The sequence below is a fragment of the Manis javanica genome, chromosome 6 (assembly GCF_040802235.1).
Source record: "Manis javanica isolate MJ-LG chromosome 6, MJ_LKY, whole genome shotgun sequence".
Classification (NCBI taxonomy): domain Eukaryota; kingdom Metazoa; phylum Chordata; class Mammalia; order Pholidota; family Manidae; genus Manis; species Manis javanica.
In genome coordinates, this window is record NC_133161.1 from 113,044,515 (window position 1) to 113,070,640 (window position 26,126).

The 26,126-nt window shown below is 36.3% G+C and overlaps 1 protein-coding gene and 1 pseudogene across 2 annotated transcripts in view; one reads left to right on the forward strand and one right to left on the reverse strand.

Annotated features, from left to right (window-relative positions):
• The window catches only part of DDX10 (DEAD-box helicase 10), a 315,320-nt gene that overhangs the window by 139,577 nt on the left and 149,617 nt on the right, over positions 1-26,126 (reverse strand). For both annotated transcript variants that reach the window (XM_037026651.2, XM_037026650.2), the window contains 2 exons: positions 3,252-3,371; positions 268-429 (listed from right to left, as the gene is read on the reverse strand). In XM_037026651.2, the coding sequence (XP_036882546.2) occupies positions 268-429; positions 3,252-3,371 (282 nt within the window). The remainder of the gene's footprint in view (positions 1-267; positions 430-3,251; positions 3,372-26,126) is intronic.
• The window catches only part of LOC140850048 (small ribosomal subunit protein uS5 pseudogene), a 35,392-nt pseudogene continuing 26,470 nt past the window's right edge, over positions 17,205-26,126 (forward strand).

Here is a 26,126-nt window from a genome sequence, read left to right on the forward strand (position 1 = left end):
ACTAGTATTATTTGGGTTACCTCAACTACAAGCAGATTTAAGTAACATTCTAAGAAATTGGTAGTATACAAAGACTCCAAAAGCAGAACAAAAAAAAAAACGGAATAGATGAAATGATGAAATAGCCACAGAAAAACAAGTGTTAGAGAAAGCAATAAAGAAAGTAATTTGGTTATTAATGAGTATCAAATTACCTACATATCTAAATTAGATATATTTAGGGACATATAAATTTCACTTGGTATTAATTCAAGATGGAAAACTTACCCGATGCTTTGCCTTAATTTTCTTCCTATATTCTTCTTTGTCAAATTTGTCCTCTTCTTGAAGCCTTTCTTTTGCTTTATCTAAGTTGATACCACCAGTGTCGTCCTCTTCCTCAGTATCCTTTGAGACAAATTTCTGCATTTGTGGCCACTGCTGAACTAACTACAGACAGAAAAAATTAAGCATGGGGGGGGGGGGGGGCGGAGACAGGAATTATCAACAGAAAATCATTTCCCTTTATAAAAAGAATTGGAAATGGTGCAAAATAGGCACTCTCTACTTTACATCTGTTTTTCCTAAACTTTTTAACAAACTATAATTTAAGTTTGTGAGCAAGCCTGTGCACAGAACTTCTGAGCAAGCCACAGAAAAGACTACCTCATGTATCAGGATAAAGTAATGCTGCCATAATCCAATGAAATTAGGATTAAAGGAAAATTTCATAAAATAATTTGGAGGAAAAGGTAGTTGCCTCACCATCTCAGTGTTAAGTATGCTGCACTCCACCAAGCTGGCTCCACATGACCAGCACAGGGCAGCAAGCATCACCAAGGGGCAGCCACAGCAGCAGCCACAGCGCCTTACGTGCGCCTCCAACGTTCTCTCACTGTGTTGTTTTACTCTCCGGCTTTCTTACTAGAATTAGTCTCCTTGAAAGCAGTTGCCTATCTTATTCATATATCTTCAGAGACCAACACAGAATCTGACACATAACAGATCACATATCAGCCAGGACTATACATAAAAATTAAAATAACTAAAGGAGAAAAAGAGTGGATTTTACAGGCTTGCTCAAATCTACAAAATCAAATTTTGCCCATACCATTTATGGTTAGGAGCAAGGTAACACAGAAATCAGGGCACTGATCTGGGAGTCAAGGGGCCTGGCTTAGCATCTAGCTTTCACTAGCCCACTGCATAATCCTGAATAAATTACTTATCTCTAGGCATCTGTGTCCTTGTCTGCAAAATAAAAGGTTGGCTTGACTCAATACCTTCCAGGTTTAACACTGTAAAACTCAAAAGACAATTTATACAAAACCCATTCTCTTCTTTTATCTAAGAATTGGTTGCCGGAAGGATTTAAGTAGCTGCCACTGTTTTGAAAGACCACTAATTAATGTGCAGGCAAAATGAAGTTGTAGGCACACACATCTCAGGTATTAATGCCTCCCCTCACTTCTATTGCCCACACAGCCATTCTTCAAGAAGAGATGTTTACAGAGTCTCCACTTTGGGCAACAAAGGCGGGTCACAAATGTCACTGCAGAGCGGCCATGCTGGCAGGTCACTGCACTGATCAGTTGTAATGGTAAGAATGCCATCCAATGCCCTGACCCCTCACTTCTTTTTCATTCACAGTGAAAAATGTTCATTCCTCTGTCAGCTGAACAAATAGTAGCATATCTCTCAGAATTTTAGATCAGATGTTCTAGTGCAGCTCAGACATAGAGAGCTGCTATCAGCAATAAGTTTACATTGAAACATTTTATAGTTAAGAATTTACACTCATCTTGAAGATAATTGTTATAATCTGTGCAGTTAAACTTGGTAGCATAATAAGGAACCTCTTTATGCTAATAGCATTGATCTTATTTTACAACAAGCATCTCATGCAATACAACTATGTTCTAGTTTAACCTGCTTTACAGGGGCTGACCTCTTTTTAATAATTGCAGCAGAGGTTCACAACTCATCAATTGCATAGGCTTCCTCTGCAAAATCCAACAACTTTGAATTGTACTCTGTTTTGTTAGTTTTCCTAAGATTTATGCATCATTTTACTCCATATTATTAGTGCAAATCTGGGCTTCTGAAGCAAAGTTCCCTTCCTCAAAGTAACACCCAAATCTTTGTTAACTTCAAAATTTAAAGAAAACATATTCCATTGGCTATAGACTGCTTAGGCACATTTACGTATAATTTAATATTAATGATGATGAAATATCTGATGTGATACATGACAGCTGGAATAAAATGCTGTTATTCAGATATTAGAAAATGATTCATTCAAACTTTTTCTAGGGTTTATTATATGTTAGGCACTGTTCTAAGTGCTGGGGACAGGATAATGAGCAAAGCCAACAAATACCTTCCCTCATCTAGCTTCCCTCATTCCACTGGAGTGGAAAAAATGACAGAATAAACACAGAATATACAGTCACATAATAGCACCATGAGGAAAAAAAATGAGAGGGCAGGGCAAATGAGATTATGGTGGGCATGAGGTGCTGTGTGCTACATTAGAATGAAAAGGGAAACCTACAGGTAGGTGAGTATAAAGCCAAGACACAATACTCGGAAGACCCTGCTGTGACCATTAACTAGCCATTACTCCTGAGGTAAGATACTTGACTGTCTAGATCTTTTTCCTCTTTAAAAAGATTAATATTACGTTACAGAGTGACCTTTCATGAACAGCCTGTGAGTGGTTACCCCTTTTCTCAGTCTATGGGTATGAAATACACCAGGACCATGGTAATGGTAAGATGAAAACTGGGCACTGTATGTGAGATTACTTTAATCAGAGACTTATTTGAACAGCAGAGAATTCCCTCTTATTGGAAGCCCAGTAAGAAACATGCCAATACAGCATCTCAAATTGAGGACCTGCAAAGCAGAGACTTATCAGAGTCCAGGAAAACAGGCTGCAGCAAGCAGCTGTGTTACTATTCTTGCACTGTTCCTGTAGAACATGTTGATGGATATCATGACAAGAAAATCTAATCTATAAAATGGAATTTAGAAGTTCAAAACTAAGTCTGTATCATTATCAAGAAGTAGCTCATTTTATTGTCAGAAAGGCATTCTTGCCTACAGATGTGTAGTCGATGAAATGCCTATAGTAACAATGAAAGGAATTGCCTAGCATGCTTTAGAGAATCATCTTTTTTTCTCATTAATGAGTGGTAAGTCAACAGGAGAATCACACTCTTTATAATACTTGGAATGTACATCAGAAATGAAGCATTTAACCATCTTACCTCCCCTTCATCAGTAAAGGTTATTTTCTTATTCGCTTTAAAATTTCTCTTCATTACTTTTTTTGCTTCTGCAACCTTGGTCACTTTTTTCTTGACAATGGATTTAGAAGGTTCTTTCTTCTGTGTGAAAATACACAAAAAATAGACATGATTAGGTAAATGGCTGCTTTGTATTACCAATTTACCTCAGGCAATATATGTCCCAAAACCAAGTACATTTACTGCTCATTGGCTAATGAGAAGTGCCAAAAATATGGTCCAGAAATATAATTATTAAACTTATTAACTAATGACCCTGAAGGTTAAAGCACCAGAAACTACATGAAAATGTACAAGATAAAGCTACAATCCAGCTAAAAAAATCGAGCACATTTTTTAAATAGCTCTAATTTACGGTGCAAACTTAAAGCTTTATATGAGAAAAATGTTTGGCTGAAAAACAGAATGACTGCAATACACTGTGACTCAACATGCCCACCATTTCAGGGTAATCTAGTGTATATAAACACTGGAAAACATACTATAATAACTAAACTGTCTCCAAAGGTGAGACTGAGTGGAACTACTTCATGATACACTGATCAGCACCGACGTAATGTCCTAAAACAACTATGGCAAGGTAGAAACAGTACAGAGCAACTGCTTGTCTATACTCAGTGAATGCTGAGTGAACCGTCTAAGATGGGCAGTTGCAGAGAGCATGCCACAGCCTGCTCTGATGAGAGTGACAAGAAATAACTGACCTGTGAGAAGGATTTGGATCATTTCCCTCAAATGAGAGCCAAACTGCCATTGTAGTCCTTAGTAAACTAATCTAAGGCAGCCTTCATTAGATGAGTAGACAGGAGGAGTACAGTCTTTGGTGCAATAGTTAAGAAAATGATTTGGATTGAAGCTCTACCATTTACAAGCTGTGTAAGAGCAAGAGCTTTCCTTGTAAATTGAGAATAACAGTATCTATCTGATAGGGTTGTGGGAAGAGTTTAGTAACAAATGTAACACATACAAAGTATGTGTTCCATACGTCTCAAATACCACTACTATATATTGATTTCATGTTGCCTAAGAGATCAGGCTAACTGCACAGAAGTTTGATTTGCAAAATCCCAGACTTTGAGCTTTTCAGTTGATTTTTTTTTTAACTTGGCACCATAGGAAACCACTAGGGATAAAAAAGGAGGGCCTGATCTAGGAAACCAGAATTATCAGAAGCCTTGAGAAGATATACATTAGTTATAATTGTTACATTGTGGTAATATGCAGAAAAAGAATGGTTCATTTCACAAGTATTGCTGATATTACTGATACTGTGAATGATTATTGTATTGTAGTATTATTGACAACAAATACAAAAATGTTTAAATATAAAATACCGTACAATCAATAATACTAAAATAGAGGTTTGTAATAAGTTATCAGGAAATTACACTTTTAGATAATGATAATCATTATTATGAAAAGCAGCTAGCATATCTGCAATCTTATGATTTAAGTACAAGAAACTTATTCTGACACCAATGGCCTATTATGTGGGTATTACTAACACTGTTTTTGTGTTTCTTAGAACATGCAAACTATAATGCCTAATTATACTTTTTCTCAGACCACAAATGAATCCATACTTAAGAACCGACCAGGATTTTAAATCCATAAAATGTTTATGAAAATGACTGATCTCCTCTGAGGTAACTAATTCCTATTACATCAGAAAGACACATCAATATGCTATCATCACCATACCTACAGTTCACAAGATTCCTATGAAAAGAGATTGAGTTTGCTTTATAGATTTTTTCTTCCCATGGGACACCCCATTTCCTCCATCCTTCAGGGGTAAAAGAGTGTCCATGACTGCATGAATGTTACCATCTGGTGCCGCAACAAGTCCCTAAATTTCTTACCCATTCCTTACCTCTCCACTACTGTGTTCTAAGACACATGGCTATTATTCTCCCACAGGAAAGATTACAATATTCATTTCCTTATCTCACTTCCAAGAGCAATTGTGTAAGATGTGTGGTGGTAAAACTTCTAACATTGAAAGGGAATAAGGTAGCAGGAAGCTTATCAACCAAAATGAGCTGCCACCTACAGAAAACCTTATAAACACAGGGCATCTATAAGACCCCCACTTCCTTCTGCTCAGTCATTACTCCTACACCTCCTTTCTCCCTGCCCAAACACCTATCAAACAACACCACCTACGCAAGCACAAGGCTGGCAAGTATTTTACTGATGCACACTGGATCTTCTTGGTTTCATGGTTAGGCAAATTCTTAAGAATCCCAAGTTGGCTGATATTCTGTCATCAGACCTCAGCTAGTGATAGAATACTGATCAAACAGTATAAACTGAGAGGAGCATTATGATGTAAAAATAACAAACAGAAGTAAGTTATAATCACTTAAATAAAAACACAAAGGATAGTGGGGAACAAGAGCAAACCTTCTGGGGTGAGAGTAATGTTCTCTATCTCAACAGAACTTAAGAATTTCACAGGTGTATGCATCTGTCAAAACTAATCAAACGCTGCATGTAAGATTGGTGAATTTCACTGTATATAAATTTCTACCTCAAAAGAATCCTATAAAGAAACACTGAACTTTATTTAATACCAGGGAAGCTGACATATATGGGAGAAAAGTGTAATGGTGGGAACTTACTCTGAAATACACTAAATAAAAAGGATGATGGGTAGATAGATGGCAAATTACATGATAAAGGAAATATGGTCCAAGGTTAATTGTAGAATATGAGCAGTAGGTATTCTGGTGTCCAAAATCACAGTTTTCTCAACTTTAATGTGTGTTCGTAATATATGTAAATTTTACATAATAGTTATGTAAATACATGTAATTTTTTCTAATAAAACACAAAAGATTAGTCCCAGTAACAAGAGAAAAAGTCACAAAACAAAGACACCAAAAACTGTAGAATAAAGGTAAGTGGGAAACAATCCTGCAGAGTGGACACCTGGAGAGATGCGGGTCTACAACAAGAGCTGCAGGGAGATCCACGAAATCACTGAAATCATGTAACAACATTTGCCAGTATTTCCACCTTTGCATTTCATGGTTTATCATGGTTTCTAATAGGGATCTGTGATTTCCCCTTTAAAAAAGGTAAATTTTTCATTTATTTTAGGGAGGCCAATATGGCTGAGAAGACACAAGCTTGTATTTTTCCAAGAGGCTGGGGTTTTGCTCTGATAATCTCGAATTATTCTTCACACATTCAAATACGCACTGAGTGTCATCCAAACACAAGACATCCTGGTACATACTGGGGGCCCCGGCAACGAAAGAGAAAGGCGGACCCCCAACCCTCAGTGAGCCTGACTAACATAAGGGGGTCAAACACAAAACATTAAGCCTGTGGAAAATATCAACTATTTAATAACAAATGTATTAAGTGCTCTGAAAAAATACACAGGACGAATGAATCTAGGTGGCAGGGGGCCTCCCCTAGCTAGTTGAGAGTGAGGAGAGGAAGTTAAAGAAAACTTCCTTTGGCAGGAAAGATGTTTGAACACCAAATGCTGCTGCATTACTGGCACATGAGTGATGAACAAATACCGCCAGTGTGTCCACTGATGGCACATGTCTTACAAGAGATTAGTTCACTGTTATTCTTTTGAATATTAATTTTAGCAGGTAAGACCTGTGCATCTATTTATAAAGGATATTCAGTTAAAAACCTGCCATTTCTGTCTTCTTCAGCCACCTCAGTCTAACTCCAAATAAATAAGCACTGTTACTAGCTTTTTCTATATATTTCCAGATGCATTCTACCCACATTCAAGTTTATATGAAGAACACCAAGCTACTAAAAGTGCTATCCCAGCAATGAACTGCTTTGTAAATACACTCTCATATACATGTGCATTTATATATCTAGGATAAATTTCTAACTTAAAGCACTCAATGGAAGTATTCCTAAGGCTTAACAGCTGTCACAGGAGGTAAAAAAAAACACAGTAAAGAAAGTAGAACAGCTAACTACTAAGCAAATGCAAATTTAAATTAACTATCCCCAAAGTCAATCAAGGGACAGACAAAGAGTACAGAATATGATACTGAGTATAGAAAGAATGGACAAGGAAGAAAAAGGAGGGGGAAAAAAAATCTTTAGACTGTGTTTATAATACCATACTAAGTGAGTTAAGTTAGACTCTTAGATACTAAGGAACATAACCTTGAACCTTTGGTAACCACGAATCTAAAGCCTGCAATGGCAGTAAGTACATACCTATCCATAATCACCCTAAATGTAAATGGACTAAATGCACCAATCAAAAGACAAGAGTACTTAATTGATAAAAAACAAGACCAATATATATGCTGCCTACAAGAGACTCACTTTAAACACAAAGACATACACAGACTAAAAGTGAAGGGATGGAAAAAGATACTTCATGTACCTAACAGGGAGAAAAAAGCAGGAGTTCAGTACTTGTATCAGACAAAACAAGATTTCAAAACAAGGAAAGTCACAGAAGACAAAGAAGGACATTACATAATGATTAAGAGGTCATTCCAACATGAAGATATAACCATTATAAATATCTACACGCTCAACACATGAGCACCTACATATGTGAAACAAATACTAACAGAATTAAAAGGGGAAATAGAATGCAATGAATTCATTTTAGGAGACTTCAAGACACCACTCACTCCTAAGGACAGATCCACCAGACAGAAAATAAGTAAGGACACACAGGCACTGAACAACACACTAGAACACATGGACCAAATAGACATCTACGGACTCTACCCCCAAAAGCAGTAGGATATACATTCTTCTCAAGTGCACATGGAACATTTTCCATAATAGACCACATACTAGGCCACAAAAAGAGACTCAGTAAATTCAAAAAGACTGAAATTCTACCAACCAACTTCTCGGACCACAGAGATAAAGCTACAAATAAATTGTACAAAGAAAGCAAAAAGGCTTACGAACACATGGAGGCTTAACAATATGCTCCTAAATAATCAATGGATCAATGACTAAATTAAATTTAAATTAGAAATCAAGCAATATATGGAGACAAATGACAACAACAATACAAAGCCCCAACTTCTGTGGGATGCAGCGAAAGCAGTTCTAAGAGGAAAGTATATAGCAAACCAGGCATATTGAAAGAAAGAAGAACAATCCCAAATGAAAAGTCTAAAGTCACAATTACTGAAATTGGAAAAAGAAGAACAAATGAGGCCTAAGTCAGCAGAAGGAGGGACATAATAAAGATCAGAGAAGAAATAAATAAAATTGAGAAGAAGGAAACAATAGAAAAAAAATAAATGAAAGCAAGACCTGGTTCTTTGACAAAATAAACAAAATAGATAAGCCCCTAGCCAGACTTATTAACAGAAAAAGAGAATCAACACACATGAAAAGAATCAAAAAAGAGAAAGGAAAAATCATGACAGACCCCAGAGAAATACAAACAATTATTAGAGAATACTATGAAAACCTATATGTTAACAAGCTGGGAAACCTAAAAGAAATGGACAACTTCATAGAAAAATACAACCTTCCAAGACTGACAAAGGAAGAAACACAAAATCTAAACAAACCAATTACCAGCAAAGAAATTGAAGAGGTAATTAAAAAACTACCCAAGAACAAAACCCCTGGGCCAGATGGATTTACTCGGAATTCTATGAGACATACAGAGAAGATACAATACCCATTCTCCTTAAAGTTTTCCAAAAAATAGAGGAGGAGGGAATACTCCCAAACTCATTCTATGAAGCCAACATCTCTCTAATACCAAAACCAGGCAAAGACCCAACCAAAAAAGAAAATTACAGAACAATATCTCTAATGAACACAGATGCAAAAATACTCAACAAAATATTTGCAAACCGAATTGAAAAGTACATCAAAAGGATCATACACCATGACCAAGTGGGATTCATCTCAGGGATGCAAGGATGGTACAACATTCATAAATCCATCAACATCATCCACCATATAAACAAAAAAAAATGACAAAAATGACATAATCACCTCCAGAGATGCTGAAAAAGCATTAGACAAAATTCAACATCCATTCATGATAAAAACACTCAACAAAATAGGTATAGAGGGCAAGTACCTCAACATAATAAAGGCCATATATGATAAACCCACAGCCAACATCATACTGAACATGGAGAAGCTGAAAGCTTTTCCTCTAAGATCAGGAACAAGACAAGGATGCCCACTCTCCCCACTGTTATTCAACATAGTACTGGAGGTCTTAGCCACAGCAATTAGACAAAACAAAGAAATACAAGGAATCCAGATTGGTAAAGAAGAAATCAAACAGTCACTATTTGCAGATGACATGATATTGTACATAAAAATCCCTAAAGACTCCACTCCAAAACTACTAGAACTAATATCGGAATTCAGCAAACTTGCAGGATACAAAATTAACACACAGAAATCTGTGGCTTTCCTATATACTAACAATGAACTAACAAAAAGAGAAATCAGGAAAACAATTCCATTCACAACTGCATCAAAAAGAATAAAATACTTAGGAATAAACCTAACCAAGGAAGTGAAAGAACTATACCCTGAAAACTACATGACACTCTTAAGAGAAATTAAAGAGAACACTAACAAATGGAAACTTATCCCATGTTCCTGGCTAGGAAGAATTAATATTGTCAAAATGGCCATCCTGCCCAAAGCAATATACAGATTCAATGCAGTAGCTATCAAATTACCAACAGTATTCTTCAACAATGAACTGGAACAAATAGTTCTAAAATTCATATAGAACCACCAAAGACCCCAAATATCCAAAGCAATCCTGAGAAGGAAGAATAAAGTGGGGGGCATCTCACTCCCCACCTTCAAGCTCTACTACAAAGCCACAGTAATCAAGACAATTTGGTACTGGCACAAGAACAGACCCAAAGACCAGTGGAAGAGAATAGAGACTCCAAACATTAACCCAAACATGTATGGTCAATTAATATACAATAAAGGAGCCACGGACATACAATGGAGAAATGACAGCCTCTTCAACATCTGGTGTTGGCAAAACTGGACAGCTACAAGTAAGAGAATGAAACTGGATCATTGTCTAACCCCATACACAAAAGTAAATTCGAAATGGATCAAAGACCTGAATGTAAGTCATGAAACCATAAAACTCTTAGAAAAGAACATAGGCAAAAATCTCTTGGACATAAACATTAGTGACATCTTCATGAACATATCTATCTCCCTGGGCAAGGGAAACAAAAGCAAAAATGAACAAGTGGGACTATATCAAGCTGAAAAGCTTCTGTACAGCAAAGGACACCATCAATAGAACAAAAAGGCATCCTACAGTATGGGAGAACATATTCATAAATGACAGATCCAATAAAGGGTTGACATCCAAAATATATAAAGAGCTCATGCACCTCAACAAACAAAAAGCAAATAATCTAATTAAAAAATGGGCAGAGGAGCTGAACAGACAGTTCCCCAAAGAAGAAATTCAGATGGCCAACAGACACATGAAAAGATGCTCCACATTGCTAATCATCAGGAAAATGCAAATTAAAACCACAGTGAGATATCACCTCACACCAGTAAGGATTGCCACCATACAAAAGACAAACAACAACAAATGTTGGTGAGGTTGTGGAGAAATGGGAACCCTCCTACACTGCTGGTGAGAATGTAAATTAGTTCAACCATTGTGGAAAGCAGTATGGAGGTTCCTCAAAATGCTCAGAATAGAAATACCATTTGACCCAGGAATTCCACTTCTAGGAATTTACCCTAAGAATACAGCAGCCCAGTTTGAAAAAGATAGATGCACCCCTATGTTTATCACAGCACTATTTACAATAGCCAAGAAATGGAAGCAGCCTAAGTGTCCATCAGTAGATGAATGGATAAAGAAGATGTGGTATATATACACAATGGAATTATTCAGCCATAAGAAGGAAACAAATCCTACCATTTGCAACAACATGGATGGAGCTAGAGGGTATTACACTCAGTGAAATAAGCCAAGTGGAAAAAGATAAGTACCAAATGATTTCACTTATCTGTGGAATATAAGAACAAAGAAAAAATTGAAGGAACAGAACAGCAGCAGAATCACAGAACCCAAAAATGGACTAACAGTTACCAAAGGGAAAGGGAATTGGGAGGATGGGTGGGAAGGGAAGGACAAGTGGGAGGAAAATGAAAGGGGGCATTACAATTAGCATCCATAATGTGGGGGGAGGCACGGGGAGGGCTTTGCAACACAGAGAAGACAAGTAGTGATTCTATAGCATCTCACCACACTGATGGACAGTGACTGTAACGGGGTTTGTGGGGGGGGCTTGGTGAAAAGGGGTGTCTAGTAAACATAATGTTCCTCATGTAATTGTAGATCAATGATACCAAAATAAAAAAAAGTAGCTCATAAAAGAAGGTGAACTTAAAAAAAAAAGACATATGCACCCCTATGTTTATTGCAGCACTATTTATAATAGACATGATATGGAAGCAACCTAAGTGTTCATCAGTAGATGAATGGATAAAGATGATGTGGTACATATACACAATGGAATACTATCCAGCCATAAGAATAAAACAAATCCTACCATTTGCAACAACAGGGATGGAGCTAAAGGGTATTATGCTCAGTGAAGTAAGCCAGGTAGATAAAGACAAGGGCCAAATGATCTCCCTCATTTGTGGTGTATAACAACAAAGCAAAACTGAAGGAACAAAATAGCAGCAGAGTCAGAGACTCCAAGAACAGACTAGTGGTTACCAAAGGAGAGGGTTGTGCGAGGGCAGATGGGGAGAGAGGGAGAAGGGGATTGAGGTGTATTATGTTTAGTACACATGGTTTGGTGGTCACGGGGAAAACAGTGTAGCACAGAGAGGGCAAACAGTGTATCTGTGGCATCTTACTACAGTTATAGACAGTGACTGCATTGGAGTATGGATGGGGACTTGATAATGTGGGTAAATGTAGTAACCACATTGTTTTTTCATGTGAACCCTTCGTAAGAGTGTATACCAATAATACCTTCATAAAAAAATTTTTTTTTAATGTCCATGTTTATCAATCTCATTGTTCAAAGTTAAGGTAAACTACAAAAGAACATGCATAAATCTGGTCATGTTCATAAAACTGGGAATAAATGAATTCAAGAGAAAGATGACGGCCAGTGCAGTCTCTACCCAAGTTTCTGCAATAACCAATATTACATTAGCCTATTAAATAGACTATGCATTCACTCCTGTCTCCATTTTAATAAGCCCTAATTAGTCACCTGTTTTCTTGATGTGTTTCTTAATGGATTATAATCTTCACGAGGGTTAAGACTGTTTATATTACATTTGTATCCCCAGGGAAGCACAAGAGGCTGACATATAGGAAACATTCAATAAATATTTCTTGAAAAAAATTTGTGGATAAATTCTCACTTTGGTAAAGCATTATTTCATTTGCTGCTCATAACAAATGTGTCCAATCTTGTACCTGATAACTTTCTAAATTACAAAATCAAAGCTTAGGTAAATTCAGCAATTTGTTCCAGGTTGCATAATCTAAACCAAAATGTATTTTACTTTGTTGTTCACATTATACAATGCTTAGTTTTTTTTCAAACTGCCTTAAGTTATAGCATCATAATTTGACTCAATATTTGCCTTTTAAATTTATATCAACTTGAAAGAATGTTTGAAAATTGCTATACTGAGAAACAAGTGTCAACTTTTCAGTTCATGGCCCATTAAGAAAAGTTTCTTCAGGTTCTACTTTCTGATACAGTATTTGTGTTAATTTTTAAAATAATTATTTTCACATCCAAATTTAAATTTTCAATACTGAATATGCTGTTTCAAATTATAAGACCCCAACCCTACTTTCTTTCTGTCAAGAAGCACAGCTGTTACAGAATTTATTTGTACTATGTGTATGAGAATCTTGTCTCATTACTTGATACTGACACTTCATAAATTTTACCTAGAAGATTGTCTATAAAGACCCATTCTAGAAAGCCTTCTGAATTTTGTGTTTATACCAAACACAAAAATCACAAAGATTATAGCCTACATATCCTGTCAAAGTTCCTCATTTCTGAAGGCTAGAGTAGGCCTTCTGATTGCATAAGTGAGCGTCAACTGCTTTCTCTAATCCACCTGTACAATAAGGCCATGCACTACAATTTTCGTTTTAGTTTGTGAACTGCAATTCCAATGTATAAAGGGATGAAAATGGTTAATGAACACAACATATTAAGCAATGATGGCAATATTTTTTACAAAATATTCGTGATTCTTTTTTAAGTCATCTCAACAGGCCAAAATAAATGGGAAAACAAGACAATCGAGTATTGCTTGTCTCCTCCCCGCCACCTCCCAAAACCAAAACTACACAGATACGTAGTGATCTCACTTTGTCCAGACCCCCCTCCTCTGGTTATAGAAAGCAAGACACAACCATTCTACACAATGCTTTTTCACTGCTAGATTCTTCCATCAGAATTCCTCCTACCTGAATCCACAGGCTTAACCTGAAATACTTTCCAGAAGGCGCTTTTTAATGTAATAAACTTTCCTTAGAGAGTGTACCCACCACCTTCACTCAGCTACTGAAGGCTTTCAGATCTATCTCCCAAACAGTTTCTATTTCCCCTCTATTCCTTCTCTCATTTTTCAGATATAAGTTCCCCACCGAACCCCCATGCAAATGCCAGTGCTTTTTTCTTCTACATATTTGTTGTCTTTTGCTCATCAATTTCTTGTCAGAATTAACCAATTTTTCCTTAATTTAAAAAAGCCTCTTCACAGCATTTCAGTCTAACAATTCTTTAAATCAATGCTTCCACTTAGTCTAGATAAGATTTATATTTCTTTTCTCCACCCAAGACGTATTTTATTTTACTTATTTTCATAATTTAAACCTCATCTCCAATTGAGTTTCATGGCCAGCCAAATCTCTCACTGTCTTTGTCTTACTTCTTATCTTATATGGTTCCTTCTACCTTTTTGATCACTTATTCATACTGCTGGAATACATAAAAGATAATTTCACATTTTTCATTCATTACCTTAGGAAACTCCATTAGTTCACTGGAATTGTCTAAGCTGTTGACTATTTGGTTTTGCTGGCCATAAAAATATGTATTATTTGCTCCATACCATGCCCCATGCCCCTACAAAAAAAAAAAAAAAAGAAAGAAAGAAAAAAAATCCACCACTATAGATGTAAAATCTCAGATATTTCCTGTTCTTTAAAAAAATTATCAAACCAGTCATATTCTGCCTTAGGAATCCAATTTTTAACCTGTCACTTTTAATAAATATTTGTGTATCAGGAAGCAGGCAGCTGGAACCAGAACCTGATACATACTTCTTTGCTTCTCTTTTTGGACTTCAAAAAATGACAGCATGGATTTCATTTCTAACTTGTTACCCAAATTGGGTACATCAATTTCTGTTGTCTCCTATCCTACAAATTTTTTGATTCTTCTAGAACTTTAGTCTATTCTACAAGCAAATAAACTAAACAGTAGAATAAAAAGAAAAGCTGATTTGTGCCATGTGGCCATTTAGTTAACATGGTTAAGGGAGTTCATATAGGGAGGCAATAATGGTGGTAAATGAACTAAGTTTAAAACTGGGGCAGCATTTATTAAACTATTATAAACTACTAAAAAACTATTGTGCTATAAGCAATTATAAACAACAGGACACTAAGTTATGCTTCCCTTGAGGGAGCATCTGAGCCATCTACATCCTTACCACTTTTCTTCCAAGTGATAGCAGAGACTCAGCAAATTAATATACCAGTAACTAATTTAACCAGAATTTATTTGAACAAAATGAGATAGCATCAAAATAATATTCAGCAATATAAAATTAAGCTGTCTCCAGCACCTACAAATCTAACAAATTACTTGGCAGTCTGGTTTAGTGTGACCAAAAGAAGAGTTTCTGCAAATTCATTCACCATGAGAGCCTAACAAATGTTATATAACACTAGTTACTCAGGAAACCATGTTTAAAAAATCAGATGCAAACACACTCATACATCAACACTCTAAATTGCAGACACAGAATCTCTTACAACTTGAAGCCTTCACGAAGAACTGCAATTGAACACTAAGATATCAAACTGGACTTGGTACCTGGTTAGCCATTTTTGACAAGCTATTGTAAAATGTTTAGATGCTACTGCTGTCCTCCAAGCCCTCCAAGACAAAGTAATCACCACTACTGGTTATCTATGGTTCCAATTCTGGTATTATTAAAAGTTGACTGACATCAGTAAAGACAAGAAATACATGGGATGTATTTAACTAAAAGAGAAATAAATAAGCATCACAATCACGTCCAGTCCACGCCATGTTCACAACTACATGTACAATAATGTTTCAACATGTACAGTAAACTTTCAATACAAAGGTTATTAGCTAAGCAAAAAAATACCAAGTGAAAAGTCAAAGGCCAGACTACCATATCACCTTTTAACAAAATGTGCCTGGATGATGTCTAATCATTTTAAATTTACAAAAGAGTGGAATGCAAAACCATATAATGGTGATTAAAAACATTGGCATTATTAAGTACGAAACTTGGAAAGATGAATGGACCCTCCAAGATCACCAAGATAAACACCATGTGCACATGCAGAGGTTAAAAGGATTTCAAGATCACACAGCCAGTACCAAATTTGAGGCCAAAACTCTAAATCCTCCAAAAATCTAGTCTGTGCTCTTACCTTGACACCACATATAACAACAGCATCTTAGAAACATCTGAGACACTATACTTTCCACTGACAACCATCACTTCTCTAAACAATATTCAGAGAACTCAAAATGGAAATCAAGAGCTAGCCGACAGCAAATGTTTTCTTTAAAATGCAAAGAATATTTTAAGGAATGAATTTAAAAACTGCTCTTTTCTGTTTTCATGGAAGCACTATAGACATGGTTCTAAATCTGTCCTCTAAAATTTTTATTTCTCAAAAGCACAGCATCTAAAAATAAGTATTTTGTCATTCAATGATCTACTACTTTGTCCTTCTTTTTTCCTGCCAAATTGCATGCTGAGCATGCAGGAATTAATATATGTTCCATCCGCCCTCCTTAGCACTTAATCATTAAAAAAGAAGCTTGACAGTCATTGGAAAATCAGATCATTACCTATTTTTCTCCCACCTTAAAATGAGTCCCTCCTATTTCATTAGGAAATATGTAACACTAAATGTAATATTTTGAGTTACAATTTACTAAAAACTTACTTAAACCACAATTTCCAAAGAATTTAAATGAAACATTTGCTACTCTCCAAACTCCATATGCTCATAGATAAGCACCTTTCTTTTTTTCTTAAATCACTCTTTCCTACTGTCCCATCCACGAACTAGAAAATGCAGGATCTATCAATATGTTTGAAATTCTCCCCCCAAGAGCAAACTTAGGTTAAATTGATTAAGATTAGACATTGACTATCTTTGTGTTTGGATGATATCTAATCATTTAAACATCTTTGAGATGTTTTACCTTTAAAACCTTTTCTCACTTTCTACCCTCAGTCTTTGGATGGTGTCTCCCGTGGTATTTCTTACACTCTACATCTATTTGTTAAGAGATTCTTCTACTTGTATTTAGTACTCTCAGACACTAAACTCCCTGAGGATGGACTTTGCTTACTTACCTTTAAGCCCCTAGAGGAAGCACCCACACTGAGCCTTAACAGATCAGTGACTCTGAAGCTGAGCCAAGCTTGGGTAAATTAAGACCAATTTTTGTTCAGAGCAAACATTCAAAGACTGAAATACAATCTTCTGTTACCTATTCTGACATCAACTTTCTTAAATAGAATAATAATAAACAAACATACAGCACTTCACATTTAATTAGAAATGTACTTGTTGAGAAAACAGACTCACTGTCCCTGGGCAATAAAGTGTAATGCAAGCAGTTGAACTGTCTGAAAATGACACGAGCTGTCACTCTGGGGCCTAGTCAACGAGCTAACGACACTCCACCATCCCCTTCTACCAGCAGGAGAGGCTGTGACCACGCTCAGCTTCACGCAGGCCCATGGCTTCTTCCCTTAGCAAGGCAGTTCCAACTTCCCATGGGCCTCAGGGCTCCACATGCCACAGAGATGAATTTCTCAGATGACTGTAGGTATCCCTACTATACTACCTGGTGCCTGAGTAGATGTGTGACTTTTCACTGTTAGAGTTGACAAACACTTTTTCTATAACAACAGAGAATAACAGGGGGCAGGATGCTTTCACTGGAATAAAAATCTAAGCTTTATATTGAGCAGATTGCCAAAATTCTGGCATCCCTGTGTGTGGAATAAGAACATGAGGGGACTGATGTCTACTTCTTGCTGATTCTGACTTTTCCCCATAAAATATCCCTTTCCCAATAAAGCCTATCCCTAAATCCATTAACATGATATTGTAGAATCTGTCTAAACTCCACTGCATGACATGTGCCAAAACAGATGGCTTTACCTGGCAAATCAAAAGTTCACTAAACTTTTCTTTAAGAAGTTTATAAAACAGTAGTTAATTAGTGATGCCATCTGCCAGACACCATAGTAGATGTTTTCTATTTTATTTATTCCTCACAACTACCCTTTTGAGGTACTGCATATTACAAGTAATGTAGCTGACAATAAAACTGTGTGTATAAAATGAAAGTTCCTGTGGCCAGGATTCTCACCTGGCCCTGGTTGGCCAGCTCACTACACACGTGTGGGCAATATGTTGCTATTGACTCTATATACAGAGCTCTGCCCAGTGCTCTGGGAGACACGGTGGCATGGCTACAAGGCTGCAGGAGAGCAGAGCAGAGGCTGGAGTGGTGGCAGCGCTGAGAACAGAGGCCCAGAGGATGGCTGTGCGGGCAGAGAAGCCCAGAGGCAGAGACCAGCTTGCTGCCTGCAGACTCGCTCCAAGTGGATGGGATTTTAGTGACTGACCTGCCATGGGAATAAAGTTGTGTGTAACCCTTTCACCCCAAGAACATTTTACTGTCATTTCTTTGGTCACACTGAATCCATAGAGAACTTGCCAGGGGCTGAAACCCATTGGCAAGACAAACAGGTTAAGCAATTAGTCAGCTAAAAGTGACAGAGGCAGACTTTAAACACAGATCCATCAAACTTCAAAGGAAGCTGGTGTTCTTCTTAGGACCCCACAATATCACTGACTAAAATGAGCTCATGTTTGTAGGAAGGTTTACTCTACTTCCCAAATGCTGGAGCCCATACCTCCCTCCTAGATAGATACATGTTTCCTACTTGAGCAAACCCTGTGATAGAGAATTCACTAAGTAAACAAAACACATACTGTATTAGGACTCCTGTTGCTGTCTTTCCTACACATTTTTTTAATAAATTACATCAACAGAAAATGAGGAAAATAAACCTAGCACTAAAAATAGATAAGATAGGTAGACAGATTCTGAACCAAATAAGCACTTAGTATTGGTCAAAATCCCAACCTAAATGCTTTTTCCAAGTACCAGTGTTACCCTTAAGAAGTCTATGCTCATACTGAAAACAAACTGTATTTTCTATGTCCACTCTAGGAAAAAAGATAATAGTAATTACAGATAGAAGTGAAATAAAGTTGGAGAAAAAAATCAGAAACATAGTAAGAGTTCTGTGACAAGAATCAGGGAAAACTACAGGACAAAGAGATAGTATGTATGGAAAAATTAGACAGGGGAAAGGACAGCCCTGCAGAGTGAGACAATTACAGTAATAAAAGGTGACAATCTGAAAACAAAATCACAAGAGCAAGGGAGAGGATAGGCTTTACAAAAACAAACTCCTCTCACGATTGGTGACGTGTTGCAAAAACACTGCACCATACAGTCATATTCTCTTTTTTTCCCAACAGACACCCAAACTATCAATTCTAAGTGAGGAAAACAAAATGATTAAACAGAAAACTTTGGGAATTTCTTAAGCAGGCACTGAGAGGATTCATAGTAATTGCCATCCATCCCCCGAAGATTTTTTCCATGACACCAACAGGGTATCTGACATATAAAACTAGAAGCGGCAAGACCAAAAGAAAAGCGTGTATTGGAAAATGACATGAATCAGTGGGACTTTTGCAGTCATTCCGAAGATAGTATACTTTCACTGACCAAGACTATTTAGAATATATTCTACACTGTATCTTCTCCAAATACTTTATTTAAGCCATATAATAATTTGAAGGATTCAGATGAGTCATTAATAAATGAAAGCATTAAATAACATAATGATGATGTTAATAAAATGTCCACATCAAATTAATTATGAATATATTCAACTGCGATCAAATTAAGTAAACAGGTTGAACTGATGCAAATTTTCTCTAATAAAGCATAATTAATTTTCAACCAGTGTATTAGGATTTCTGGAGTTAAAATATGAAAGTCACCAACAATTCGCCTCATTAATTATGAATCAAAGATGCTGGATGAGAAAACTTCCATAAGTAGACCACAAACTATCACAGAGTGACTTGACAAAAACAGTACTATAATCAGCTATTTATGAGCACCTACAGGAAGCCTCTTTCAACTAAAGGCATAGCATCTGGCTAATTTTCAACTTGCTTTGGAATAAGCTACCCATTTAAGGAATGATGAAGAAATCTCACACTGCTCTATCAAAAAAGAGCAGAGCTGTACCCTGACAATCATGTTAACATAAGCTCTACCTTCCTCAGAGAAGCATGCACACATGGGGGAAGGTGGATAGACAGACAGAGGCTAAGAAAGACGGATGTGTAAGTAAGTATCTTAGCAGTCAGTTTCCAGAGAGTTGCCTTCCCTGAACTTCATGCTGGCATCATCTTTCCAGTTACCTTAAAGGATGGGTATTAAACGTTGCCATATAAAATTTGTTTTATATACTATAGGACAGTTGTTGAAATGCAAGGGAAGGCTGTTTCTCTGGAATAGAATGTTCACTCCTATGGAGAAAGTGTTCTTTTCCTTTTGGCATTTAAGACCTCACAGCCAAATCCTGATCCATATTTAAGAACCATGTAAAACCTTGCATGCCCTGCATATTAAATATCCCACCAGTCATTTATATTCCATCTATATTTCGCATGGACATTTTATTAACATCATCATGTTAATAAATAAAACCTTGCATGCCCTGCATATTAAATGTTCCACCAGTCATTTATATTCTATCTATATTTCGCATGCCTGATGTTTTCTATTTTATTGCATTTAGAAGTATTTTTTAAGCTTCCTCAAATTCCTTGTGAGATTAGAAAGGCTAAAACATAATTAAAAGGAATAAAAGAAGCTCAGTCATTTATTCAACAAACACTGACTGGATATCAGTGGCAAGTACTGTCCTGGGCACTTAGGATGTAGTGGATCTTGCTTTCTGTAGCACACACACAAAGAATATGTCAAGGAGCTTAAGTGCCAGAAACAAAAGCAGAGTAAGGGGCTAGGAAGTGACTGGGTGGGATGGAGAAATTTTAGATAGTTAGAGAAGGCCTCTCTGAAGACGGGACACTTGAGCAAAGATCTAAATGACATGAAAGGGGAAATCCCTAATGATCCAATAAGAGTTTCAGGTAAAGGAAACAGTACGTGCCAAAGGCCTGCAAGTGGAAATGAGTTTGTTGTTCTAGAGAAACAAAAAATTTAAAGTGACTAGACAATAGTGAGCGAGGTAGAAAGAAAGTCAGAGAGACAGGAAGATGTGGGGTTATGTATGGCCTTTAAGAACACAGTAAGGAGTTGATTTTCCCATGAATGACAGAATACATACAAGTTTAGAGCAAGAAATATGACACGATCTGGGCTACTTGCCCTACCACCACTCTGCTGTGAGAACACTAGACTGTATAGGAGCAAGGGAGTAAAACAAAAAAAATCAACTAGATAATTAACCTATTGGTCTACATGAAAGATGACAGATGGTTTGAATCAGAATAAAAAGTGAAGAACATGATAGAATCTGAAAATATTTTGAAGGAAGAGTAACCGTACTTGCCAGAAGATCAGGTATAAGCAGTAAAAGAGGATTCAGGGATAACTCTAAGGTTCTTGAACTGAGTGGTGCTAAAAATCCAAAATACATTAAATCACTAGTTAAAAAGCATCTAAGGGAAACAGAAGGGATTCAGGACACATACTTGGATTCACCAACAAATATGGTATCTAGGTTTGTCTAGGGAACATGTAGAGGAGACAAGTTTCAGGTGGAGTCTCAGGATACTCCCTCATTTAAAGATGAGGAAAGGAGGAGGAACCAGCAAAGACAACCAAGAGAGAACCACCAGTTAAGGTAGGAGCAAACCCAGGACAGTGTGGAGTGTCAAATGCCATATGTAGGCATTCCAAAAAGGAACACCTTCCAAAGAGAAAATATTGCTGAGATGTTGACTAAGATGAGTCCTGATAGTTGATTCTTGAATGTGGCAAAACAGGAATTGCTGCTCATCTGAGCAAGAGAATTTTTAACAGAGTGGTGGGGATACAAATACAAGGTGAAGTAGTGAAAACAGTATATACAGGTTACTCTATCAAGGAATTCTCTTCCTGTTCCCCTGACTCTCAACAGTAAACATCCAAAATTCAATTTAATGTTACAGGAACTAGAGTTCAGCTACATGATTGATTGTTTTTTTTTAATATACTAGATTTAAATACCTACACACCAATTTTTGCATTTCCCTAAAAAAATTAAGGATTATAAACAAGGAATTATTGTTACATACATCATTGTATTTACTGGGGGAAAATCAGAAGAATCTAAAAGCATTAAAATAAGGGTCACATGAATAAAATGTTTTATATATCCATTCACACAATAGGACAATATAGCTATTAAATTATAGCATTATAGAAGGATATTTACTGATATGGAAGCTTTTCCCAGTATTTTTTTTAAAGGTTATAAATCAGAATACCATTATCTGCTCAGTAACTTTAAATGTGTTGGGAAAAAAAGAGTATATATGCACATATACAGAATGAAAAAAAAAAAAAGCCAAAGGTGCACAAACCAAAAGGTTAACAGTGGTTCTATCAAAGCACATGAAAGAATTACAGTTTATTTTATTTTTCATGCATTTCCTTATTTCTCCAGTTGTCAGAAGAATAAATGACTAGTAACAGAACTCCTACCTATTCTTCTAAAGAGCTCTAATGTCACTTCAGGTTTTCCCTGGCTCCCCTCTTCTTCCTCATCTCCGCAGGTTGATTGAGCTGCTCTCTTCCATGTGCCCAGGGACTGTAACTGTCAGCTGGTCTGAATCTGTAATTCAGCAGATTATTTAAGTGGCTCTAAACTCAGTAAACTGTGGACATCCAGTATCAGCTGGTTTCACTTATTCATACAAATTACTGCTGTACTGAAATTTTTTTTCCTAATGGATTATTAACTTTTAATTTATTAAAAAATCATTTCTCTTTTAAACTCATGTTTTCTTTTATTAAACTAATGTTTTTAACTGATTCAAAATCTATGAAAGGTTTTTTTGGTACTCTTTTAAGTACAAGGTTTAATGAATCAGAAAAATCTCTGATACTATGTTAGTATTTTTTACAAAGCATTTTACATTTTGATTATGTTGTCATATGGTAATTTGTGACTGTCTTGCCAATGGGTTTCAGCCCCAAGCAAGTTCACTACGGATTCAGTGAGGCTGAGAAGTGACAATGGAACAGTCTTGGGGTAAAAGGGTTTATTACCCAGCTTGTTCTCCCAGCAATAGGTCCAGCAGTAGAATCATGTCTGCATCCAATAGTCTGCAGGTCTGTAATCCTCCTTCATCTCTGCCTCTGCCCAGAGCCCTTTATATAGTGACTCAGTGAGTAATAGCTCTTTGCATGGGGGTGGAAGCAGTAGCCTAGCAGTAGGCCAGTTACATCATCAAGTAGTTTAGGTTCAGGTGAGGATCCTAGCCATAGGAACCTCAATTTTCCCCAAAATGATGCATGCAGAAAAGATAAAGACCATAGTGTGATGATGTGTCATCCTAAATTGCTAGAAACAAAAGCTAAGACTGCATTTCCAACACCTGGGGCTTATTAAGCTGTAAGAACATAAGATAATAGTCATTTAGAATCTAAGCAAAAACAAAATCAACATTTTATAAGTTTCATTAATTAAAAATGAAAATGACATGTTTAGAAATAAGGACTGATATTCAAAGGAAAGAGATACCCCCTTCTAGATTAGCCCTCAAAGAACAGTATTTATATTTTTAAAAAAAACAACTGAAAATTAGACAAGGCCATGTTTCCTTTACAATACGAAGACAAAGCCAACATTTCTTATTCTACGTCTACCCTGCCTGAGTAGCTATGGAGAAATATAACCTTTCTGGTATATATATTATTCTATACTTCCTGGTGAGCATTCAGAGAGAGACAATTTGTGCCAGGTGTCCAGAAGAGGAAAAGTAATCAAGTAGATTTTACCAAACTTGTGTAAAATGATCTAAAGAACATAAATTACAGCACTGAGGGACAGATTCCCTAATTAACAAAGAACTTCAAAAGTAGAAACATATTAAAAGGTTATTTTAAAGATAAATGCTAAATTCTAAAATTCTAAATAGACTGGAATTTAATTAATTGTCCAAGCATATTGTTTCATTTTAAACCCAGTTTGTCTCTAAGCAGATAAATAAAATTAAATTTTAAAGTAAAATATAACAACCTTACTCCTTTTAACCTTAACTTCATACTGTGATGGGGGGAATGACAAATCTGTTTACTACCATTCAGACTAAAGTTAATAAGGAAAAGAAAGTAATCTGAGCCCAAAAAAATCTTACTATTTAAAGAGTCATTTGATTGACGGTTCTAGTTTTACAACCATAAAAGCTATTAAGCCCATTTTACATAAGGACATACAGATCTTCTGAACATTCTAAACATTAAATGTCCATTACCCAGGAAACTTTTAGATCATTAATAGCACTCTTTCTTTTTTTCTTTTATTAAAGTATTATTGATATACACTCTTATGAAGGTTTCACACGAAAAAACAATGTGGTTACTACATTTACCCATATTATCAAGTCCCCACCCATACCCCAATGCAGTCACTGTCCATCAGTGCAGCAAGCACTCTTTCATATTAAAAATCTAACTCATCCAAAAATTACAGTAGGCTTCCATCCCATCTACATTGTCTACTATTTTAAACCACCTCCCAGAATCATGCAAAGGGAAACTCATAGTTTTACCTCATGATCACTCATAAAACTTCCTAACGTAAAATAAGTGATTTTGCTTCCTAAATGTAGTAGGATGGGCAGAAGATGGAAAAATAATATAAATGTTCTGTTATTCATGAAGTTAGTAGCTAGTTTGTTTAAATACTGTTGTATTAAAAAAAAAACACCAACATAAAAAATAACCTACAGATACCTTGAAGAAAACACTGGGCTAAAAAGGTGTCGATACAGGGATTGTTTTGTTAATTTTTCCTTGTTATTGGGCAGGGAAGGGAGTAGAGAATAACTCCAAAAGACCTGCACAAAGACTGAATTATATAAACTTATTGTGCAACCCGGGCTAGACTCAGCCAACCAGCATTCACAAGTGGGTTAAAGGGGTGCAAATATGCTACAGTTAAGTCTAACAAATTAACAAGATGAAAACTGACTCAAAAGACTTGCTTCATTAATGAGTCAGTATAACAGAGATTAAGCACACAAGTTTGGAACTACTTATTACTATGTCCAAATCCTAGCTCTACTATTTACTAGCTCAAGATTCTTTAATTCCCTATATTCAATTTCCTTATCTATAAAATAGAAAGAAAATATATTTTTGATAGGGCTATTTTAAGGATTAATTAGAAAATATAAGTACTTAGCAAACCACCTAGTACACTAAAGGATTCCTATCTTCTTCTTGCTACCACCACTACCAAGGCAGTGAACAAAGCAGAATGTGCCAGAGATGTAAGGGCAACAGAGACCATGAGAGAAAGGGAATGCATGCCAGAACCTTATCTTCACTCATCTAGTGTACTAACCTCAAAAGCTAAGAATCAGCTATTATCATACATGTGTCCTTCTACTTCTACTCTACTATCCTACTGAGACTGGCATCTAGCTGATGATCTATATGATCACTGAGATCTGTTACTCTTTCTAGTCCACCCTGTGTCCTGCCATCTTATTATACTCTCTCCCATCACTACTGCAGATCTGACCCATATTTTCCATGTTAGTTCCCTTGAGCAGAATGTCACCTACCACAAGTTTACACCAAAATAATACAGTCACAAGCTTGGAAAATTAACCTCTATTAACACTAATGAGTAGTATTCAAGGAAACAGAATAATTTGTGTCTAATGTTAGCTTAGATACATTGAGAAACAGGTAATTTTTGTTTGTTATAAACCCTGGCTTGTCCAGTACATGTAGCCAAAAGATAACTGCAAGTATTAAAAAAACTAACTAAAAGTGGTTTGAACTTCCTACCCATTATCTAATCTACGCATAACAGAAAATCATAAATTCCTTTTCATTCACTGCCAAGAATATAAATGGTGGTTTTAAATGTGTAATATTTGTAGACTTCCAATTCCAGCAACATGGTCAAACCTCCCCACCACAAATATCTAGAAACACTAGTTTATCAATAATTAAACATACTGCTAAACAACCTCCAGAGTCAGAAAAGGAAAAGGAAATTGGGTAGTCCTGAAGTGTGATATCAACCCAGAAACAAACCATAAATTATAGGGAATTGAGTATTATGCTCACATTGGGACAGAAGACATGCAGGAAATTAGAACAATTAGTCCTTTAAGAAACACTCAAAGGGAGAAGGATTAAACATGGCAGCGTGAGAGGAGACACAGAGGCTTCCTCCTAAAAATGGATACAACTAGAAAAT